Source organism: Pelodiscus sinensis, chromosome 14 (assembly GCF_049634645.1).
Source record: "Pelodiscus sinensis isolate JC-2024 chromosome 14, ASM4963464v1, whole genome shotgun sequence".
Lineage (NCBI taxonomy): Eukaryota > Metazoa > Chordata > Testudines > Trionychidae > Pelodiscus > Pelodiscus sinensis.
The window spans coordinates 3256158-3274993 of record NC_134724.1 but is presented as its reverse complement, the minus strand read 5'-3'; the positions used below and the strand labels follow the sequence as shown (position 1 = coordinate 3274993).

At 45.6% G+C, this 18836-nt stretch overlaps 1 protein-coding gene across 4 annotated transcripts in view; it reads left to right on the top strand.

The window, feature by feature from the left end:
- The window catches only part of MAP2K5 (mitogen-activated protein kinase kinase 5), a 206095-nt gene extending 187763 nt beyond the window's left edge, over nt 1-18332 (top strand). For all 4 annotated transcript variants that reach the window (XM_075896856.1, XM_075896855.1, XM_075896857.1 and 1 more), the window contains one exon: nt 15734-18332. In XM_075896856.1, the coding sequence (XP_075752971.1) occupies nt 15734-15838 (105 nt within the window). In that variant the 3' untranslated portion in view covers nt 15839-18332. The remainder of the gene's footprint in view (nt 1-15733) is intronic.
- Nucleotides 18333-18836: the final 504 nt, after the last annotated feature.

Here is an 18836-nt window from a genome sequence, read left to right as displayed (position 1 = left end):
AACTGTATCCTTCACTCCTTCTCCTAATGAGGTTATGACCAAATGCTCATTATAATTGCTTTAGACTCTTTTTAATTTTCAAGCTTATTAATCATAAGAAGAGTTATTTAAAATTGCATAAATTAATCTTAGATTAAAAGCCCATCAAAGCCTCGAAACAATTAAGAATAAGTAGGATTTCCCTGGGGCAGCAAGTTTTATTTGAATAGTGTAGTCAGGTGGATATCAGAACATTGAAGTATGGTAGTGATTAATGTATGCAAAATTTAAATGAGGGTTTTTAAATGGCAAATCTAAATCACATATTGACCTAACTGTAGGCTTTAACTGCATTGTCTGTCATATATTTAAATCGTTCAGTAATCAACATTTTAATTACAGTATATGTTAGGAAGGCCACAAAACAAACAAATTCAGCATGTTAATACACACCTGGAACAGTGAGGCTGTTCTTTAAACTGTTCAAAATAAGCTGACACAGAAGCAGAATGGAAACTTTAAGCAGACCATCAGCATTTGGTATAGATATGCTCATGTACCTGCTTTATCATGAATCCAGGAAATGCCACCCATCTATTCCGCTTCATAACTCTCCCTGTACGTATCAATCTCTGAATAAAGTATGTCCTTCTTTTCTCTCCTAGCCAGCAGAGGCTGCCTGTCCTTTGGGGCAAAAAGTCATAGGTTTTGTTTTATATTTAGTATTGGTTGATGGTTGAAGGGGGGGTATATTTTCCTCCTGGTTTATAAGCACTCCCATTCCCCTGAATTACTGTGTGACAATTGCAGTGCTGGCAACTCTTCCAAATTTATCATCATGTAGTTTTGGCTCTTGCAGTAGCCCCCAATTGAGATTGGAGTGCTGTTGTGCTAATACTGTATATGCACACATAGTAAGAAACCATCCCTGCTCCAAATAGCTTCAAATCTAGCGCACAGCATGGTCCTGGGATTCTGTGGTAGGACTCGAGAACTGGGGCACACCAAACTGATCTCAGATATCCCACATGTCCCTTTCATAGGAGCAATTTTTAATCTATACTCAGCTTGGCTGGGTTCAAACTGGTGACCAAGAGTCTCTGTAGCTCATTAGCAAGGCCCTAATGTTTTATGTCATCAATGTTAATGTTGTGTTTTAAAGAATGAGGGGTCCTTTCTGGAAACATATGTCTGTTAAATCAGATCATGTTGGAGCTTACACAAATGAGGGTTCATCTAGGCACACAGGATACGACTACGCCACAAGTGGATATGAGATTGTAATATGAGGATTTTGTAACATGTAACATCAGATATTAATATTGTGTTAATTGTGTATTATCTAAATTCACTTCTAAGTACAATGTTTGCAACATAAAATAATTCCAACAATTGTTCTAAAATCTTTGCGCTAATTTATCTACTCCATGATCCACATGGGCCATCAACAGCATTTGAACCCATGACCTTTAGCTTTGTACCACTTCAGCCATAGAAATAATTGGTGGAGGGAAACATGTTGTTCACATCTGTGTGGACCAGCCTACCAAAGAAAGGCAAATACATATTTTGCCAGTGAGTTACACAGTTGTTTAAGATACCAAAATAGAATGTTAGACATCAGGGTTGTGGCTGTTCCTAGCTGAGAGAGTAGAGTATGGTCACAACCAAATCGAACAATTCCCATTTGGTTGTCCATTGGAATTGAATCGGGATCTTGGAATGCAACCCTTTACCCCTGGCAGTGGTAACAGAGTCAAAACTTCTGTATGTGGTGTTGACATAGAACCAAACTGTAATAATGTGTTACACAAGAAAGCCACATGTAGAGCCCTGCAAATCTGCAGATATCTGTTTTATATTTTTAGGTATCTGCCTCCGTGGCTGCGGATAGCCATGGGTCTTTTTTGCTGATACAAACGTTGTATCTAGAATCCTGCAGATTTGCGAATATCCACTCTCTCCCCACAGGTATACGCATCTACAGCTGTGAATGCGCATATACACGAATCATTTTTTGTGGACGCTGATACCAATTTGGTATCCATGCAGGGCTGTAGCCATGTAATTGGATAATCGACGTGCCTCTCTTCAGTTAGAGCTCTGATTTCTGTTCCCGCCTGTGTGTGCAGTGGCCATATGCAATTTCTATTCTGTCTGCAAAAGGCGTGAAGAATAGTCACCTGCCCTGTGGTCTAGGGCCTCAATCAATGATGAGGTTCTGCAAAGGGCACAGAAATACAATTGGAGGAAGAGTAGGGGCTTAGAACGTTCACTCTTTTCACTCAGCGCCCGTGCCCCGACGCTACAGGACATTGCTTAGAGGAGCCTCTTTCTCACCCTTCTCATCCTTTCTAAGAAAGGATTGTCCAGACTTTCTTGTCTTATGGCCAAAAGGTTGTGGGGTGGCTAATCTCATTTGCCTTTTTGCCTGAGAGTGGTACCATTGGGCTCCACAGATTTGCGAAAGCACTAAAAAAATCTCAAGCATCAACAGCCGTTTGAAGAACACAATATGTCACGGTGGTTTTATACTGGGTGCACTTAATGATGGGTGGAGACAACGGATGTTGTGAAGATCAGGGTTCAAAATTCGTGGAGGTTAGGTCCATCGATGGCTATTACCCAGGCTGGGTTGGAATGGTGTCCCCAGCCTCTTTGTCAGAGGCCGGAAGTGGGTGACAGAAGAGGGATCACTTGATTCTCTGTTCTGTTCATTCCCTCTGGGGCACCTAGTATTGGCCACTGTCGGCAGACAGGACACTGGGCTAGATGAGCCTTTGGTTTTGCCCAGTCTGGCCGTTCTTACATGGCACTGACTGAATCCCTGGACATGCCGAGCAGGACAGCCTCCAAGTGTATAAAGTGAATAAGGAATGAGCTGAAGAAAGAGAAAATACTTTCTAAAAGGTGCCATGGTTTGTGGTATGTTCCACACTTGGAAATAAATCTCCATGTCGAAGCCACCTGGAGACTTTGACTTACTGCTTTAAAGTGTTAACATGCCACTTTTAATTCTGCTTAATCAACCTCTGACTTGTTTCCTTTTCTTCCCCCTTTGTTTAAAAATGGAATGTGGTATCAAAATAGCATGTCCAGAGGGGAGCGAACTTCCTTGAAAGCAGCCGGTAGCGATCCGTAATATTGACTTTCTCTATTTGTTTTAAGCCTGTGAAGACTGTGTGGCTTGCTCACTACTGTCCTGATGGAGCCCTGACCAGCAAGCGTGCAATGCCCCCAGCCCTAATGTGCCATTAATGATAGGTTAATGTACAGTATAATGTTTTTTGGACTAGGGGTTCATTACACTTCTGAGTGCAAGGTCTTTCTGCCGAGCGCCCAAGGTCCCATTGCATTATATCATGCAATAAAAATACCCTTTTCATATCACACACTAATAAACTGTATTTGAAATGCTGTCGGAAAGCACCGCTAGCCGCCTCCTCGTGTACCAGTGCAATGGTTGGGATCTTTTTAGGATATCTTTTGTCATGCTGCATTTCAGATTTTTAAATGAAAACACATCATTTGACAGTGTGTGTTTATAAGAAACAGAGCCCTGCCCGGTCCCGCAAGATGTTTACAGAGAGGCGCTTACTTAAGTGACGCCGTAGTAAATAACAGCAGCAGGGGGTGTTTGTCAACACAGGCCTGGCATTAATGCGCAGCTTCTGTGATTGCCATTTTGAATTTGTCAAGCTATTCTTACTATTCCTATTACACTTCATATCCGCCGGTCATTAACATAAAACCAAAGTCTCCCTAGTAAGAGGTATTCTTACTTTCCATCTGCCTGTAGCCAGTACCACTCTGGACCGAAGACTGGTCTAAAGACATTAGCACGTGATGACGGAATGCGCAAGGAGGCGTAACTTGCATTGGTAGAGAAGCCGGCTTGTCTTCTCATTTCTCCACCCAAAGCAGCAGACTCCAATGTCATTAGCTGTGCAATGCTTCTCTGCAATAATTTGACTGCTCAAGATAATACAGTACCTACTCTCCGTTATATGGCTTAACTTCTCCAGAAAAAAAGACGTTTCCCCAAACTGTTCATATCGGTACGTTGGGTTATGTGTTTGTACCAGTCGTGGACCAACTCACCTTTGTGCTAAGTGCATACAAACAAAAAGGTGGCCTCTGCCCCAGTGAGTGGCAGGAAAAGGGACCGTGTCTGGTTGGGCAAACCAGATTATTTATATAACTGCCATCTTTGCGTTGTGTGGGTGTATAGCACATAAGAACGGCCATACTGAGTCAGACTAAAGGTCCATCTAGCCCAGTGTCCTGTCTTCTGACAGTGGACTATTCCAGGTGCCCCTCGAGGGAATGAACAGAGAATCATCAAGTGATCCATCCTCTGTTGCCCATTTCCTCCCTGCCCATCCTGGCTAATAGCCATTGATGGACCTATCTTCTGTGAACTAATCTAGCTCTTTTTTGAATCCTGTTATAGTCTTGGTCTTCACAACATCCTCTGGCAAGGAGTTCCACAGGTTGACTGTATGTTGTGTGAAGAAATACTTCCTTTTGTTTGTTTTAACCCTGCTACCGGTTAATTTCATTTGGTGACCCCTAGTTCCTGTATTATGGGAAGAGAGTAAAAAACACTTCTTTATTTACTTTCTCCACACCAGTCGTGATTGTATAGACCTCTATCAGATCTCCCCGTAACATCTCTCCATGGAGCCCTGATCCTTGTCTAGGGCCTTTAGGAGCTATTTCAATACATATAACAACCGTAGCAATGCCTTAGATGATGACATGCTTGAAAATTCTCCAGGTGGTGAAATTCATCCTCATGCAGATGACCAGCACAAAGTCTCTGCACCACTTGAGACCCACTTAAATTCTCTCTTCAGGGTGCTGCGGCTTCATGCTTGCCCTCGTAAAAGGGTGAATTTCATCCCCAGGGAGTAGTGGTCTTGCCAGGGTCCATCCTGGGTGCTACACGCCCTTAACAACGAAGCATGTAAACACATTGTGGAAACGTGCTGCCTGCGTGGAAAGAAGCAGCATGCAGAGGAATAAAACATAAAATCAGTTGCAATGAACGCAGGAGGGGAGTTCATACGAGGAAGGGTATCTCCAGGCATTAGGAGAGCAGCGTGAAAGCAAATCTGTAATTTTAGAGATGCAGCCGATGATGGAACGGTTCCCCTTGCATACGAGCTGTTTAATTGGCTGGGCTAAATTGTTGATTCTTCAAAGACAATCGTCTCTAATTGTCCAGGTTCTGCATTTGGCCTCTCCAAGCCCTTTTGTTTTCATTTCAGATGTGTACCCCATTTACGGTACTGTCCAATAGTGCTTACCTTTTCAAGAGTTAACCTCTCTGTTGGGACACTGAGAAATGAACCCTCTCTCAAGAAAATCAGAGGTGACAGGTCCATTTAAAAATCCTGGTTTGTCATTGTTTATCTCATTTTCCGAGTTGACACAGAAAATTAGGCTGGCTGACAGTCATTCTCTGGCCAGCCCTGCTTGACCTTTTCCAGTACAGAATGCGCCACGCTCAAAAAACTCCCACTTCCCATTGAATGTTTCAGCTGCTAGACACGGATCTTGCCATATTGGACCAGGTTTTTATCTCAATTCAAGAGGGTGGCAAAAACTCCCTGGAAAATGCAAGGCTCAATGATTTTCCTTAGCCATAGCAAATGGGTAGGTTCTGGTGGGACATCTTAAGTATATTTTTGCTGCGTAGCTGTGGTGGGCGTATTGATCGCTGATTGAAAGGAGATTGTAGGAGTGGCCAATTTTATAATTCCTTATTTAAGAATTGACGAGATCGTTCTCCTTTTCAATGGGTATGTGTGGAAACCTAAATAAATAATGAAGTGAGACCCATTGCAAGACACTATCCTGAGACATTACAGCCCCATCTTCCAGGCATCTCCTACTCAACACGTCCTTTAATTAGTTTTTTCATCGTTGCAGGAAGGACTCATGCATGGTACAAGACTCTCAACCCCACCCCCTTTTTTCCTTAAAGAAAGGCTTCTTCTAGATAATGACTAGTTTCACAAATGTTAGCGAATCTACCATTGACTGTACGTGAACAAAATATGCTTATAAATCATTCTTCCTGCCGTGGTGAGGGTGGTTTTATATTGGTCCCTTCTTTGCTAATTTCCGAAGGCTGGGTGGTCTTGGACATTAGTGTCAATTTCTGCTCATGTTATCGTGTTGACAGAGAGTTATAGCCTGGACAATTCTGATACCGTTTCAGATCATGACCCTTGTAGTTGTATCCATACATACGCAATAGTCGGTCTGTGTGAATCCAGTTGCCGAATGGAGGCCTTGTAACTGTAGCGTACCGAGGCTGTTTCTAGGTGTCATAAACAGAATGGTTGTCGCAAAAGAGTTTACCAAATACCCCCAAGCAGATAACTCCAGGTCACCCTGTAACTGCAAAATTGTTCACTACCCTAAAACCACATTTCAAGCTTCTGTCTGTTTAATTTTCTTCAACGTTACCTTGAAAAACCAAGTAAATCAATAACAGAATATTTAAGTACAGCAGGTTGTGTTTGTTTTGGAACATATTGCTCAGTGTGAAAGTGATTTCTGTTGATGCTGGTGGTTTTTATTTGTTGCTGAAATGCACAGTGACCAGAATTCTTTAACAGTTGGCATCCTTTCGGTAGTGATTTTTTTTTTTTTTAGTTTTTCTTGAAATGATAGCAAAGAGGAACAAATGAAACCCATCTCTTTCTAACAGCATTGAGCTCAGATCAGAACTACATAGACTGCCGGCACCGTAGCTACATTTCTGAGCTGGTCATTTTGAGTTTAACTTTATTCAACCCATTCCTAGTCTCTTCCCCCAATTTAAAAAAAGATGGTCTCCTTAGAACAGTGGATAAGTGCTTTCCAGAATCCAGGCCTAATTGACACAATAATCCATGGGCCATCTATTTTGGATTATGAGAATGTTAAATGTATAGAGGGGAGGAGGGTTAGAAACTTGGGAGGGAGAGGGTTAGGAACTTTTAAATGTGTTTCCAGATGTGTCTTTAGCTGATTAGTTAAATTCAGTTACCTTTAATTATTTTGTATTTCACTTGCACTCCATGCATGACCCTGAATAGGCAGAGGCTATCTTTGAAGGATTACTACACTGTGTGTGACTGTTTATATATAGCTGTATGTCTCACAATGTCTCAAATCCATCCCTCTCTTTCTCCCCCGCCAGCATAGTCACCCCAGAAAAAAGGGAGTAAGATCAAGTTGTCATGGCTAGCTAGCACTTCAAGCTTTGTCTCACTGGATATTGGCACAGCAGGAACAGACCAACATAGACAATGTCTTCTCTCCAGGGAAGATCGACGCTGCCACAATCAATCTTCCAGAATTTGATTTAGCGGGTTTTCTAAAGACCTGCTAAATCAAACTCTGAGAGCTCCCCCATCAGCAGTTGGTACTCCTGCTCTTGCAAGGAATAGGGGAAGCCAACAGGAGTGTTTGTTCTCATCGGCCTCCCACTGAGAGGCTGGCAGAGAAACTCAAATCAAGGTACGTAGCTGGAGTTGTGTATCTTGATTTGACCTTCCCCATTAGCATACACCTCACCATAGAGTTTCCAGATGGAGAACCCACCAGTGAAGAGTTTCCAAGATTATACTGTAAATAAGAGTGAAATTTAAAATAAATTACAGTCCAAAATAGAAGAAATCTGCACACCCAATGAAGTTAAGATCAAGTTAATAGCAAAAATATTCCTGCAGTTTAAGTAAAATCCTTGAGACTATTGTAGTTTTTAAAACCTAACCATTGAAAGCTAGGTCATTTCAAGTTGAGGTTACTCTTGGGTCAGAAAGGAGTCTGAAAATGTAGGGTTTGAGAGCAGGTCTATACGGTCATATGGTACATGGCAAGGTGGGTGTCAACCTGCTGTCTTCTAGCTAGCTGACCACATGCTCTTGTCTGTGTAGGCCATACTGAGGTGCACTGAAATTTTTGTAGAGTGCTTTGATCTAATGCTGTTGAAACATGTTCAGATCCCACAATACTGAACAACCTCCGTGTAAAGACCTCTCTGAAAAAAATCACAGCTGATACTTTAAACCCAGTCTACCGTGCTGGCTTCCATTGCGTTTTAACTGCGAGGGATCCTTGATTTGAGATGTCTTCCTCTGCAGGGAACCTGTCCCTCATCAAAGAGATTCATGGGAGAAGCTGATTCTTTGCTTAACAGCTTCTTTTTTATTGGACCAACGTGTGTGTTTTTCCTTGGGTTCCTGGCTTTTCTCTCCCCTAGGTCTCACTCATGTCCTTGACTTGTGTTTTGTTACCTTGTTTGTGGGTTGGTTTGTTTAAAAGGGAGGAGAGAGAGATTTAGGTTAAATCGTACATAATGAGATTTCACCCTGTTCTTGTATGTCCCATCCAACGGTCTCAAAGTGAGATAGGGCCGAATAATTATCCCCTTTGTACACAAAGGCACAGAAAACGATTAAGTGACTTGGCGAAGGTCATGCAGGACTGGGCACGGCAGAGCTGGGACTGAAAAGCAAGAAGCCAAAGCTCCTGCCTGTCACTTGTGCTTTTTTGGAGTAGTGTTTTGCTTCTCACTTGTGTGGTACCCAACTGATAGTTCTCTACCCCTGCCATAAATAAAGAAAACCGTGAACCCTTTGGTGTTGGACACAAATTAATATTTTACTTTATTTAAAATGAAGTGTGATAAACGAACATGAGAAAGTTAAAACACTTCATCTGTTTAATCATTTAAAATAAACCATTCTCCCAACTGCAGCTCTAGCAAAAAGGCTCAGGTGTAATTAATGGTGAGTTTCCAGTAGCAACTGGAAAGGTTCGCATTGAGCCAGCTGGCCCATGGACCAAAAAGTTTGAGAACCACTGCACTAGTGGGTGAGTGCTGCCCAGGCTGCGGCTCCGGGGCAGGGCGACTGAGGGGAGAGGAAAACACATGGGGGGTCCCTCTGCCCCAAAGCCGTGTTGGCCCCTGGGCATCTAAGTTCCTGACAGGAAGGTGAGGGTGCCATGAACCAAACCCCCACATGATCCCGCCCCCAGCCGGGCTGGACACCCCGGGCTCATCTACCCACCCCCACCTTACCCATTTTCCTGAATACCTCCCAAGCCACCCTGACCCCAGCCTGTGTTGGCAATCCAGCATTGTGCCCCCGTAAGATTGGAGTCAGCACCGGCTTCGTGTCAGGAGGGGAGAGAGAGGGAAGCCCTGAGGATCCACAATGCATTTGGGGAAGCGCGCACGCATGAGCGTTGTTCCTCCCCTCCTCACAGGAAAAGGTGGAGCGGAGCCCGGGGCAGGAGACCAAGCGGGGTGTGTGGTGGAGAGAGCCCCTCCCCCCCGCCCAGGAGAGTGGCGCGGCCCAGGGCAGGGGGGGTTAAATCTCGGCACGCTGCTTTGGAAAGGTTGCCGAGCCCTGCGCTAGGCTTTCTGTAGCTTTGAACTGCGAGGCACCATGACCAAAAGATGTCACTGAAAGATCTAGAATGAACTCCCAGAAAGCCCAGACCTATTCTCTTCTCCCAGCGGGCCCTTTTCTGACCAATTAGTGTACATAAACGCTAGGACTGTCAACGGGTAATGAGCAGGAGCAGCCTCCTCTGGCAGCCTCCCAGGAGCAGCCTCGTCTGGCCCTCGTGCGGGGCTGCCAGCCAACAACCCACCCCACCTGGCTGGTGATGGAGGTCAGCAGCCAGCCCAGCACGGGGCTGGGAGAGAGAGCCCCAGCTTCTCGAGCCAGACGGAAGCAGTCCCCCACCCAGGATCCCACTTAGTCGGCTAACCGTTAGGTTAACCGGTCAATTGATGAATCTGGATTTTGCTTCCTTAGTAAGAGCAGATACATTTGCATAGATGAGAGCTCCTTGACCTGTGACTGTTTAGCATGGCTAGCAGCTAGTGGTGTTAATTCCACAGTGCGGGGGAAAGAGGATCTGTTTGCGAAGAATAAACGGAGGAAGACTGAAATGGCAGGTAGCATTTCCAAGGCCTTAAAAATACTCTTATGACCCCTAGTGCAAAGCACTGGAAATCGGAGAGATGCGAAGCGAGTTATTTGAACAGCTGCATTTACATCTGAAACCTGAAATCTCTCACAAGTCCCGGTTGAGTCTCTCGTTCAAAACCACCGTGATCCTTAACGAGCAGCTCTTACAACGGCTGTAAATTAGCACACGGCTACTGAACTGTGGCATGATGCCAACTGGGGATCTGGCCTTCGCTCTCCCACCATTCCAGCACTTCCACAGGTTTGAGGGAAGGCGCCCTCCTTCCACCGTCCCTGCGTCAAGGAGAACGTGAAGTAGAAAGTTGAGAGAGGTGATGCTTACCGTGTAACGGGTCAACTGGTGGCCTGGCCAGGCTGGAGCAGCCTCCCCATCTGTTGTGCAGTGCAGCGGGCCTGGACTGAGCAGCTCCCCCGCCCACGGGATCCCGGTTAACCAGTTAAATAGAATGTTGAACTGATTAACGTTTTACACGGGATTTGATATCCCTAGTGGCTGAGAGAGGTGTGGCCGGTACCTGTGAACTTCCAAAAGAAACTTTGTGCTTTTCATTCTGTATGTAGTAGGTCTAGCCCAGCTTCTGATCAGCTTTCAGCCTTGAAACTGCTCTTATGAGCAGCAGCATGTTGTTTACCCTCCATATTTTCTGTAGATTCCGGCCATATTTTATTCTTGGAGCTCTTGACATCGCTGGCCCTGACCTGTGGAGTGTTTTATTGCTTTAACTTGGTGCTGCGAGCACGAGCAGCATTCTGTGCGTCCCACGGCTTCCTCCGTGTCCCATCTGGCGCCGCCATCCCCCAACTTGCTTCCCGGTTTCCCCAAGCCCCCTATTAGTTCCTTTCTTGTTCTCAGTCTGCCTGGCTGCCATGACGTAACATCGTGCACGTCTGTGCTTGTACACTGTCGAGTTCCTCAAGTATTTCTTGGTGCCTGCAGATTTCACAGATAGCTCTGGATTAGACAGTGGTTATTGTTGTTTTTCAAGGTTTCTTGGATTAACATGGTGAAAACTGAGCTACCTTTGATTGGGTCGCTGCAGAAGGTTTCATTGTGGTGGCTTTGTCGGTCCGTTCTGCTCACTTTCATTGGTAAGTTTGGGATGGTGGATCTTTAGTCATTTGCAATGCAAAGTAAGATGGCTCACAGCCACCTCCAGAAATGTCACTGGATTGGGACTTGAGCAGCTGGCTGGCCGAACCTTTCATCCACGTTTTTGTTTCATCCAGAAGTGCTGCAGCTGCCCTAGATACAATTCTTCAAAGTCTGAAGTAGCTACCAAATTCACAGGTTAGACTGCACTATGGACGTAAGTTCTTCCATTGCCCCCTTCAGGAGCTTCTGATAAAGCCGAGAGTTGATATTTTAGGCTTATCTTAGTTACACTTATTTGAGGTTTCCATTCCTTTGACGACAGCTGGCTCTTCTTCATTCAGCCTCCAAATGACTTCGGTCCGTTTTTGTGTGTGTGTTCAGACCCCCGCTTATCCGTCACATCCTGCAAACAATCGTCCTTTGTGGGCCAATGGCATTTGCTCTCTTGGGTGTTCAAACTTGGGACTCACTGGCCACATAGTCATGAAAACTGAACATTTAGGGGATATTTATGTTTTTGAGGGAATTTGCACAGCATCCCGGGGCTAGGTCCCGCAGTAAGTTAAGGCCGCAACCTTCTACACCTGTAGAGCAAAGCCACATGGAAATGAATATCAGGATCCCATCCCTCACGGGTGTGTGTGCACATTAGGGATGTAATAGTGTAGTTGATTAACCGATAAGCAAAATGGTGTTCCGCTGAAAATAAAGGTTCAGCGAGAAAATTCCATTACAATAACATTGTATTATTTAAAAAAGAATCATTAATATTTAAGCATTCATGAATTTTATTGAAAACAATTTTCAGTTTTCAATTGTCCCTGCATAATGCCAACTTAGCCAGAGAGTGGGGATGATGATGTCACTACCCAGCACGGCACGCAGTCAGTGGTGCGATCGCCTGTTGTATACCACCGTAAATCCCCATACTCGCTCTCGGGGAGCGTGGATCACATGGGTGACTGAATGCGACTAGACTAGCGCCGCGTTGGGCAAAGTCAAAGTTTTGTGATTTTTGTTTGTAAATACGTGCAATTAAACTAAATGTTGATCTCATGACCTTGTTTAGCATTTGTTTATTATTCTCCTTACTTATTTGTGGTCTACTTTTTCCGCTCCATATATGAGACTGTTATTAGGGGTGCCACAACATTATTTTAAGGTTAAAAGGGTTCCGTGGCCAAATAAAATTGGGGGACACTGCTAGAGAGACTACACGCAGTTTCTTCTCACCCCCCACACCTTGCCAGTACGTTTTTCAGCAGGCTGCCCAGCATCCCAGCTCAGATCTGGCTTCCGATGGGTCTGGGACCGACCCCTGCTGCGGCTCTGCATTTAAAGTGTATTAGGAGCCAACCTAACTCAGTTTTGGCTCACGCCGGGTCTGGGAGCTCAGACCCACCCCAGACAGGGGCTGCTGCCACCCTGCGCCGCTGCCTCTGTATCAGAGGCAGCAGCAGAGAGTGACAGGCAGCTGGTCCGTGAGGGGAGTTGATTTTTAAACTGGCTACACTCAAGGACCAGCTCCTGCCTGGCACCCCACGCTGCTGCCTCTGATGCAGAGGCAGCAGCACAGAGCGGCAAGGACTTCTCGGGAGTGGGGCTGGAACACACTGGCTGCTGGCCCCATCGCCAGGGACTATAAAATAGTCGACTAACCGATAAGAATTCATGAGGTTACTCGACTGTTCAATTAACCAATATTTAACATCCCTAGCCCACGTGTAAAAAACACAATGCCCGGTGGCACAAGTGACCATCTCTGCCAATGGACAAAACACTTCGAAGTGTGACTAGAGCAGCCTTTTTCTGATTGCGGCTGGACTAAGGAGGGGATTGCATATAGATAAATGAGAGGTGTGGGGTCTGGAAGAGAATTGACTGATACAGGTAAGATGCTAGAGTTGATTTAAAAACAAGGCATCACAGACCAGCTGGTAAGGAGAGTCTACCGTATCAGCCCTTTGCGGAGAATTCCTGTGTACAAATGACTATTTGAACATGGAACGGATGGCCCTAGGCCCGAGCCGTAAGTAATGTAAGTCGCCTCAGAGAGAACTGGACAAAACTGAGGTACTAACCAAACTAGGATATAATTGAGTTTTTCCAAGGATTACTAAAGCCAAGCTTTGGATTTAGTAGTAGTGTTTTACTCCTTCACTGTTCCTGGATCAGTACTAGACATAGAATTGTTTAGCCACGAGGAAGGCGGCTTGTCACTTTATTTGTATTGTTCTGATTGTGTCTGTCAGGATAGTCTATACTGGTGGGTTGGGTGTGTGCGGTGTGTTATCCGCACAACATGTGGAGGGGACTACACCTCTGAAGAAAGACGCCTACAAATCATAGCCTGCCTGCATTCTCACTGATGAAAACCATTGATGTGTATCTGCAGCGTGCAGCCCAAAATAGGCCTGAGGGGTCTGTCTAAGGCCTGCCATCCCAGAGAGACGTCTCAACGGGTTTGCAGTCCATTCTGTTTTCTCTGTACCTCCTCCAGTTCTCCCTCTCAGGCAGCTATTCTCGCTGAAATCAGTTGAGGCTTGGAAGATGGGGTATCATGTCGGGTTAGGAAGCAACCTTTCTTCTTTGAGTGCTGAGCTCTTTGGACTCTTGTCAACAGTGAGTTTGGTGTCCGTCTGCCCCCTCGACCAGCAAGGCAGCCTGTCCGTGCAGGGACTGGAACCCAGCCACGTCTGGGTTCGGAGAGTCATTTTCACTGCTCATGCGGCGTTTCCCATTATGTTAACTGGCTACGCTTTTCCCCACCGGTAGCGTGGCCTTGCCTACTGCCAACTTATAAACAGCCTGACCTCCCTCTTCTGAAAGTTGGCACAAAGTTCTCTGTAGGGTGTCAGAGAGAACTTTTCACTTCCCAACGGGTTCCTTAGGACCGACAGCTGGCTCTTGAGAAGAGGGGCATGACCCAAAGGTCATCAAAGGTGCCAGTGATCAAGACTGGGCTGTGTTCACTGCTGTGGTTCTGTCACTACCTTCACTGAGTCTGGCTCAGCCCACTGCAAAGAGCTCTCAGCTCCTGAATGTTACATCCCCAGCTCGCTTTGCACTAGAAGAGAGATCACATTCCTCCCATGCGTGGCCGGCAGCACAGATCCCTCTGCCCTTTTGGAGACTACAACAGTTCTCCTTTTCCGACCAGATTTAGGAACTGTAGCAGTTTTGATCATTGGTCTTGCGTTTGGCCCGTAGACTCTGAGGCCTTGTCTACACTAAACGGAAGATCGCTGCTGCTGTGATCGATCTTCCAGAGTTCGATTTAGTGAGTCTAGTTAAGACTCGCTAAATCAAACCCAGAGGGCGCTTCTTCCAGCATCTGGTGGTACTGCTTTTGCGAGGAGTAAGGGAAGCCAATGCTGGGGACACCGCCAAACTCAGCTTAAGGTGAGCTGACTCCAGCTAGAGTTGCGTACCTTAAGACGAGCTGCTGGGTCTAGTGAAGACCTGGCCTAAGCAACAATCGTTACAGTTACAGTATGCAGCTGGGGTTTGAGCAGTAAGCCAATGGCAGGATTTGCACAGATTTGTGACTATACAGGGAGCCTAGTTTTCTAAATCAAATTCAGCATTTCTGCTACAAGTGAACCAACCGTTGAGTAAACTAGTGTTTGGCAGAGTAAAACTAGGAGCATAGCTGCATGATAGATGGAGGTTGGCTTCAGTTTTAAATGTTGGTGATTTTAAGGCAGGGGTGGGGAACCTCAGGCCCGGGGGCTAGATGCAGTCCCTGGTGGCCTAGATCCGACTCCTGATGCTCAGGGCCCTCCCCCACCCCAGCATTGGGGAGCCTGCGCTAACACTGTAGCCCCCTTTCCACTACCCTGCAGGTCTGGAGCACACACCATCTCCCCGCCTTGGTCCCACTAGCTCTGGTGTTTGGGGAGAGTCTTTGGGGCCACATCAGTGAAGGGTTTTGTGGTAGGGTTTTTTTCTTCTCACTTGTGTGCGGCCCCTGATGAATTGTTCTGTAGGTCAGTGGCCCCCAACCCCAAAAAGGTTCCCCACCCCTGTTTTAAGGGATGACGAAACTATAGGCAAATATGATGTGATCGCTGCTTCTGATGGCGATGAACTGGACAAACTGCCGATCTGCAGTATCGCGTCCTAGGCCATTCTCCTTCCTCTTCCCCTCTTGGTTTCTCGCCGCTGTTAGGTCTCATCATGTCGCGTGTAAGCGCTTTGTGTCAGAGACGGTCATTTTGCATATATTTGTGCCAGGCCGAGCGCGGTGAGGCCCCACCTAGAGAAGGCCCTAGACATCAGCACAGCATGAATGTTAAAAAATACTAAACTGAAAACTCTCTCCTTCCTACAAGCTTGGATCTACTGTACCACAGCCTGGCATGATGAGGCCGTAAGAGTCAACAAAAAATAATTAGGCAGCGCTTCTTTCCAGACTTCGGGAGAATAGATGGGAGGTTCATTAGCAGTGACTCTTTATTAGATTTGACTGGCGAAAGCTGTTACTTCCTAGGCTGTGTTTATATTGTTCTAGGAACATTTCCAACTCTAAGAAGCTAACGAGAGTTGGATTTATTTTTCAGGAAATTTGAAGAAAGGGGGGGAAAAAGTTGACTTTAAAAAAGCAAGGAGAAGCGACTGACCTGGCTCAATCTGTTTCTCTCCCATTTCCCAGGGTCACCCGTTCATCGTGCAGTACAACGATGGGAATGCCGAAGTTGTCTCCATGTGGGTGTGCCGAATGCTAGAAGAGCGGCGCTCGCACCACGGACTTCAGTGAGCAGCAAGGAAGCAGCGGAGGCCAGAGAACCTGGGACAAGCAAAAGGCAAATCTGCTCCACGTCACACTGTCAAGAGAAATGGCATATTTTCCTGAAAAAGTATTTTTTTAGAAGCATCGGCAAAGCCTTTCCGGATATTTGCTGCTGCGTTTTCTGACTTTAGGGCATTTTCTCCAAACATTTCCTTTGTTGCTGACTGATTTAATGTGCTCGCATTGTCTTCAGTCAAACTGTACACCGCCTTAAGGCATCCCTCGTATATATATATATATATCTATTTTTTGTTATTGACTGTACTGTATATTTCTTGGCTCCAGAGTATTTTTTAACCTTTAGTCTTTTGCTATTGTAAAAACGACACGTTGACTGTACAAAGACGTTTCTGAGCCAAGTGTAAACTGTCTTTGGCCGCAGATTTCAAGGATGTGTTTGGGGTTTTTTAAGTGTATTTGTTTAAGAAAGCACAACGCTGGCATTCATCATCTGTATAGGAGGTGCAGGTGTCATCTTGGAAGAATAAAAATGCCACAAGTGTATTAAGTCATGCTGTGCAAATGTCATGGATTTTATTGGTGGCTATGGCGGGGTAAAACTACAATCCAGGATCAAATCCTGCCTTTAAAGGCCATAGGAACCAAGCATGCATCCCTGAACAAATTGAGCTGTTGGGATTTTTTTTCTGACTAACATGCTATATCTCTATAGTTTCCAGTAATCTGTAGAGCCCTGCAAATCCATGGATATCCGCTTTATATCCACTGGTATTGGCATCCCTACATTTGATGTGGATATCTGCGGATCGTTTTTCACAGATGCGGATTCCAATTTTGTATCTATGCAGGGCTCTCGTAATCTGCCCAGTCTAGTCTTAAATGCCCCAAGTCCTAGTGCTTCAGCCACCTCCGTTGGGAAATTCTATCCCAGACCAAAGCTTATTCCTAGGTGTAGCTCCGCTTGCGCACTGTCTATCTTCTCCTCGTCCCAAGTAAACTCCTTCCGCATTGCCTCTTACCTATCCCCCACCTTCTCTACTCCATCCCCATCAGAGCTGTGGCCCCCAACCCAGCAGCTGCGGTCTCGTCGAGAAAGGGGATGCTCCCCGTGTTCCCCTGCACTCCCCAGCCAGAGTGAGGAATGCAGCAAACTCTGTACTTTCCCCTCGCTCCCTAACTCGGGAACAGCCAGCAATGTTCCTGTACGAATTGAGGAGGGAGGGGGGAGCTTCAACCCACCCTGTCCTCCCTGAACAGTGCCCAGAGGTGGGAGGCTCGGGGCTGGGGTGCTCCCGGATGGGAAGGGGGGTTGCGCCCCCAGCCAGCCCCTTTCACCTGCCTGGTGCTTGTCTCTTTTCTGTTTGGTTTTATGAGATGCAATCCCATTCCAGGCATGTCCCATTGTCCTGGCACAACTAAACCCTGACCTTGCTTTAAGTTCGGATAAGAGGAAACCGGGTGCCTTATTTGGTGGTCCGAGCCCTTACCATATAGGAGAAGTTCTTGATCAGACAGGCAAACTCAAATATAGAATAGATTATGCCCTGCTTTTTCATTGCTCCTATTTAAAGAACAAAAACTGTCCAGTTGACTGTTGCCTCCAAGGAAAGCTGAATAATTACTACACCTATCGTGTGCTGCTTATAACTAAAGGCCCAGTTTACATTTTAACAGACTGGTTCGTCCTTAAGCAATCTTCATATTAAAATGCCAGTTCTAAAAACACCCTCACTCATTCACATTAATGCAGAGAGGAGACGCTTCAAAGAAGGAAGCTAAGCACAAGATCGGTTGTATTCTAGTAAGTTAAGCACGTAAGCTGGAGTTTCCCAGGGTTAAAACTAACATGTCACTAGAAGAACTCAAGTGGATAATAATACGTTATATCCAGCTGAAGGATAATAATATATGGGCACCCCAGAAGCCCCTTGGAGTGAAAAATTTCTGCTGAACGATTGCAAATCCTAAATGTTACTTGGGAGGTAGTCTGGAAAATACTTTGTTTCCTTCCTTGGAGGTATCATTTATCTTGTTCTGAAGTATAGCGATTGCAGGCATGAACTTATAGACTAAAGTTTGTCTTAATTGCTCCTTGTGTCACAACCTCCCTGGCAGATAACAGTACAATGAATGAGTCAATGTGACCAATACCTTCAGGTCCTTTTTCTAAAGTGAGACAAATTTCTTTCCTTTGAGCCAACCAGCCTATAGGCGACTCTTTCATTTATTTATCTCCTAACAGTTTACATTAGCTTGTTCTGGATAAAAAGTCTCTTGCTCAGATTTAGTTAAAAAGTCAGTAAAAACAGGGCTTTTGCTCTCGGGGGGGGGGGGGGGGAGATTTCAACGTTCAGGTTCATACTTCTGATGCCAACTCACGTAACTTTGAAAAGTCTAGTCACTAACACACTGACAGATCGTGTAATGGTTGAGATTTGTCAGGAACCTGGCAGTCTTTGCGGTTATATTTAATTAACCTGACAATAAATGTGGAAGTTTTGGTCTTCTGTCATCATTCCTGCTCCGGATCCTGGAATTCAGTGCTACTACAAGATCTTGGGGGAGACTAAAATAAATCATAGAATCATAGATCACTAGAATTGGAAGGGACCTCGAGAGGTCATCGAGTCCAGTCCCCTGTCCTCATGGCAGGACCAAGAACCGTCTTGATCATCCCTGATAGGTGTCTGTCTAACCTGCTCTTAAATATTTCCAGAGATGGAGATTCCAGAACCTCCCTGGGCAACTTATTCCAGTGTTAACCACCCTGACAGGTAGGAAGTTTTTCCTAATGTCCAACCTAAACCTCCCTTGGCAATTTATTCCAGTGTTTAAGAGGTTGGTTATGGAATATGGAACCACTCACTTACTAGAGGTTGCTTCCTGTGTGAACCACGGGGTAACGGAGAAAGCTGTTCCCCTGCAGTGGCGCTTAGGTGGCCTACGTGAAAGAAGTCAAGTCCTCGGAGACACACGGCCACCTCACAGATCACTACTGCAGAAA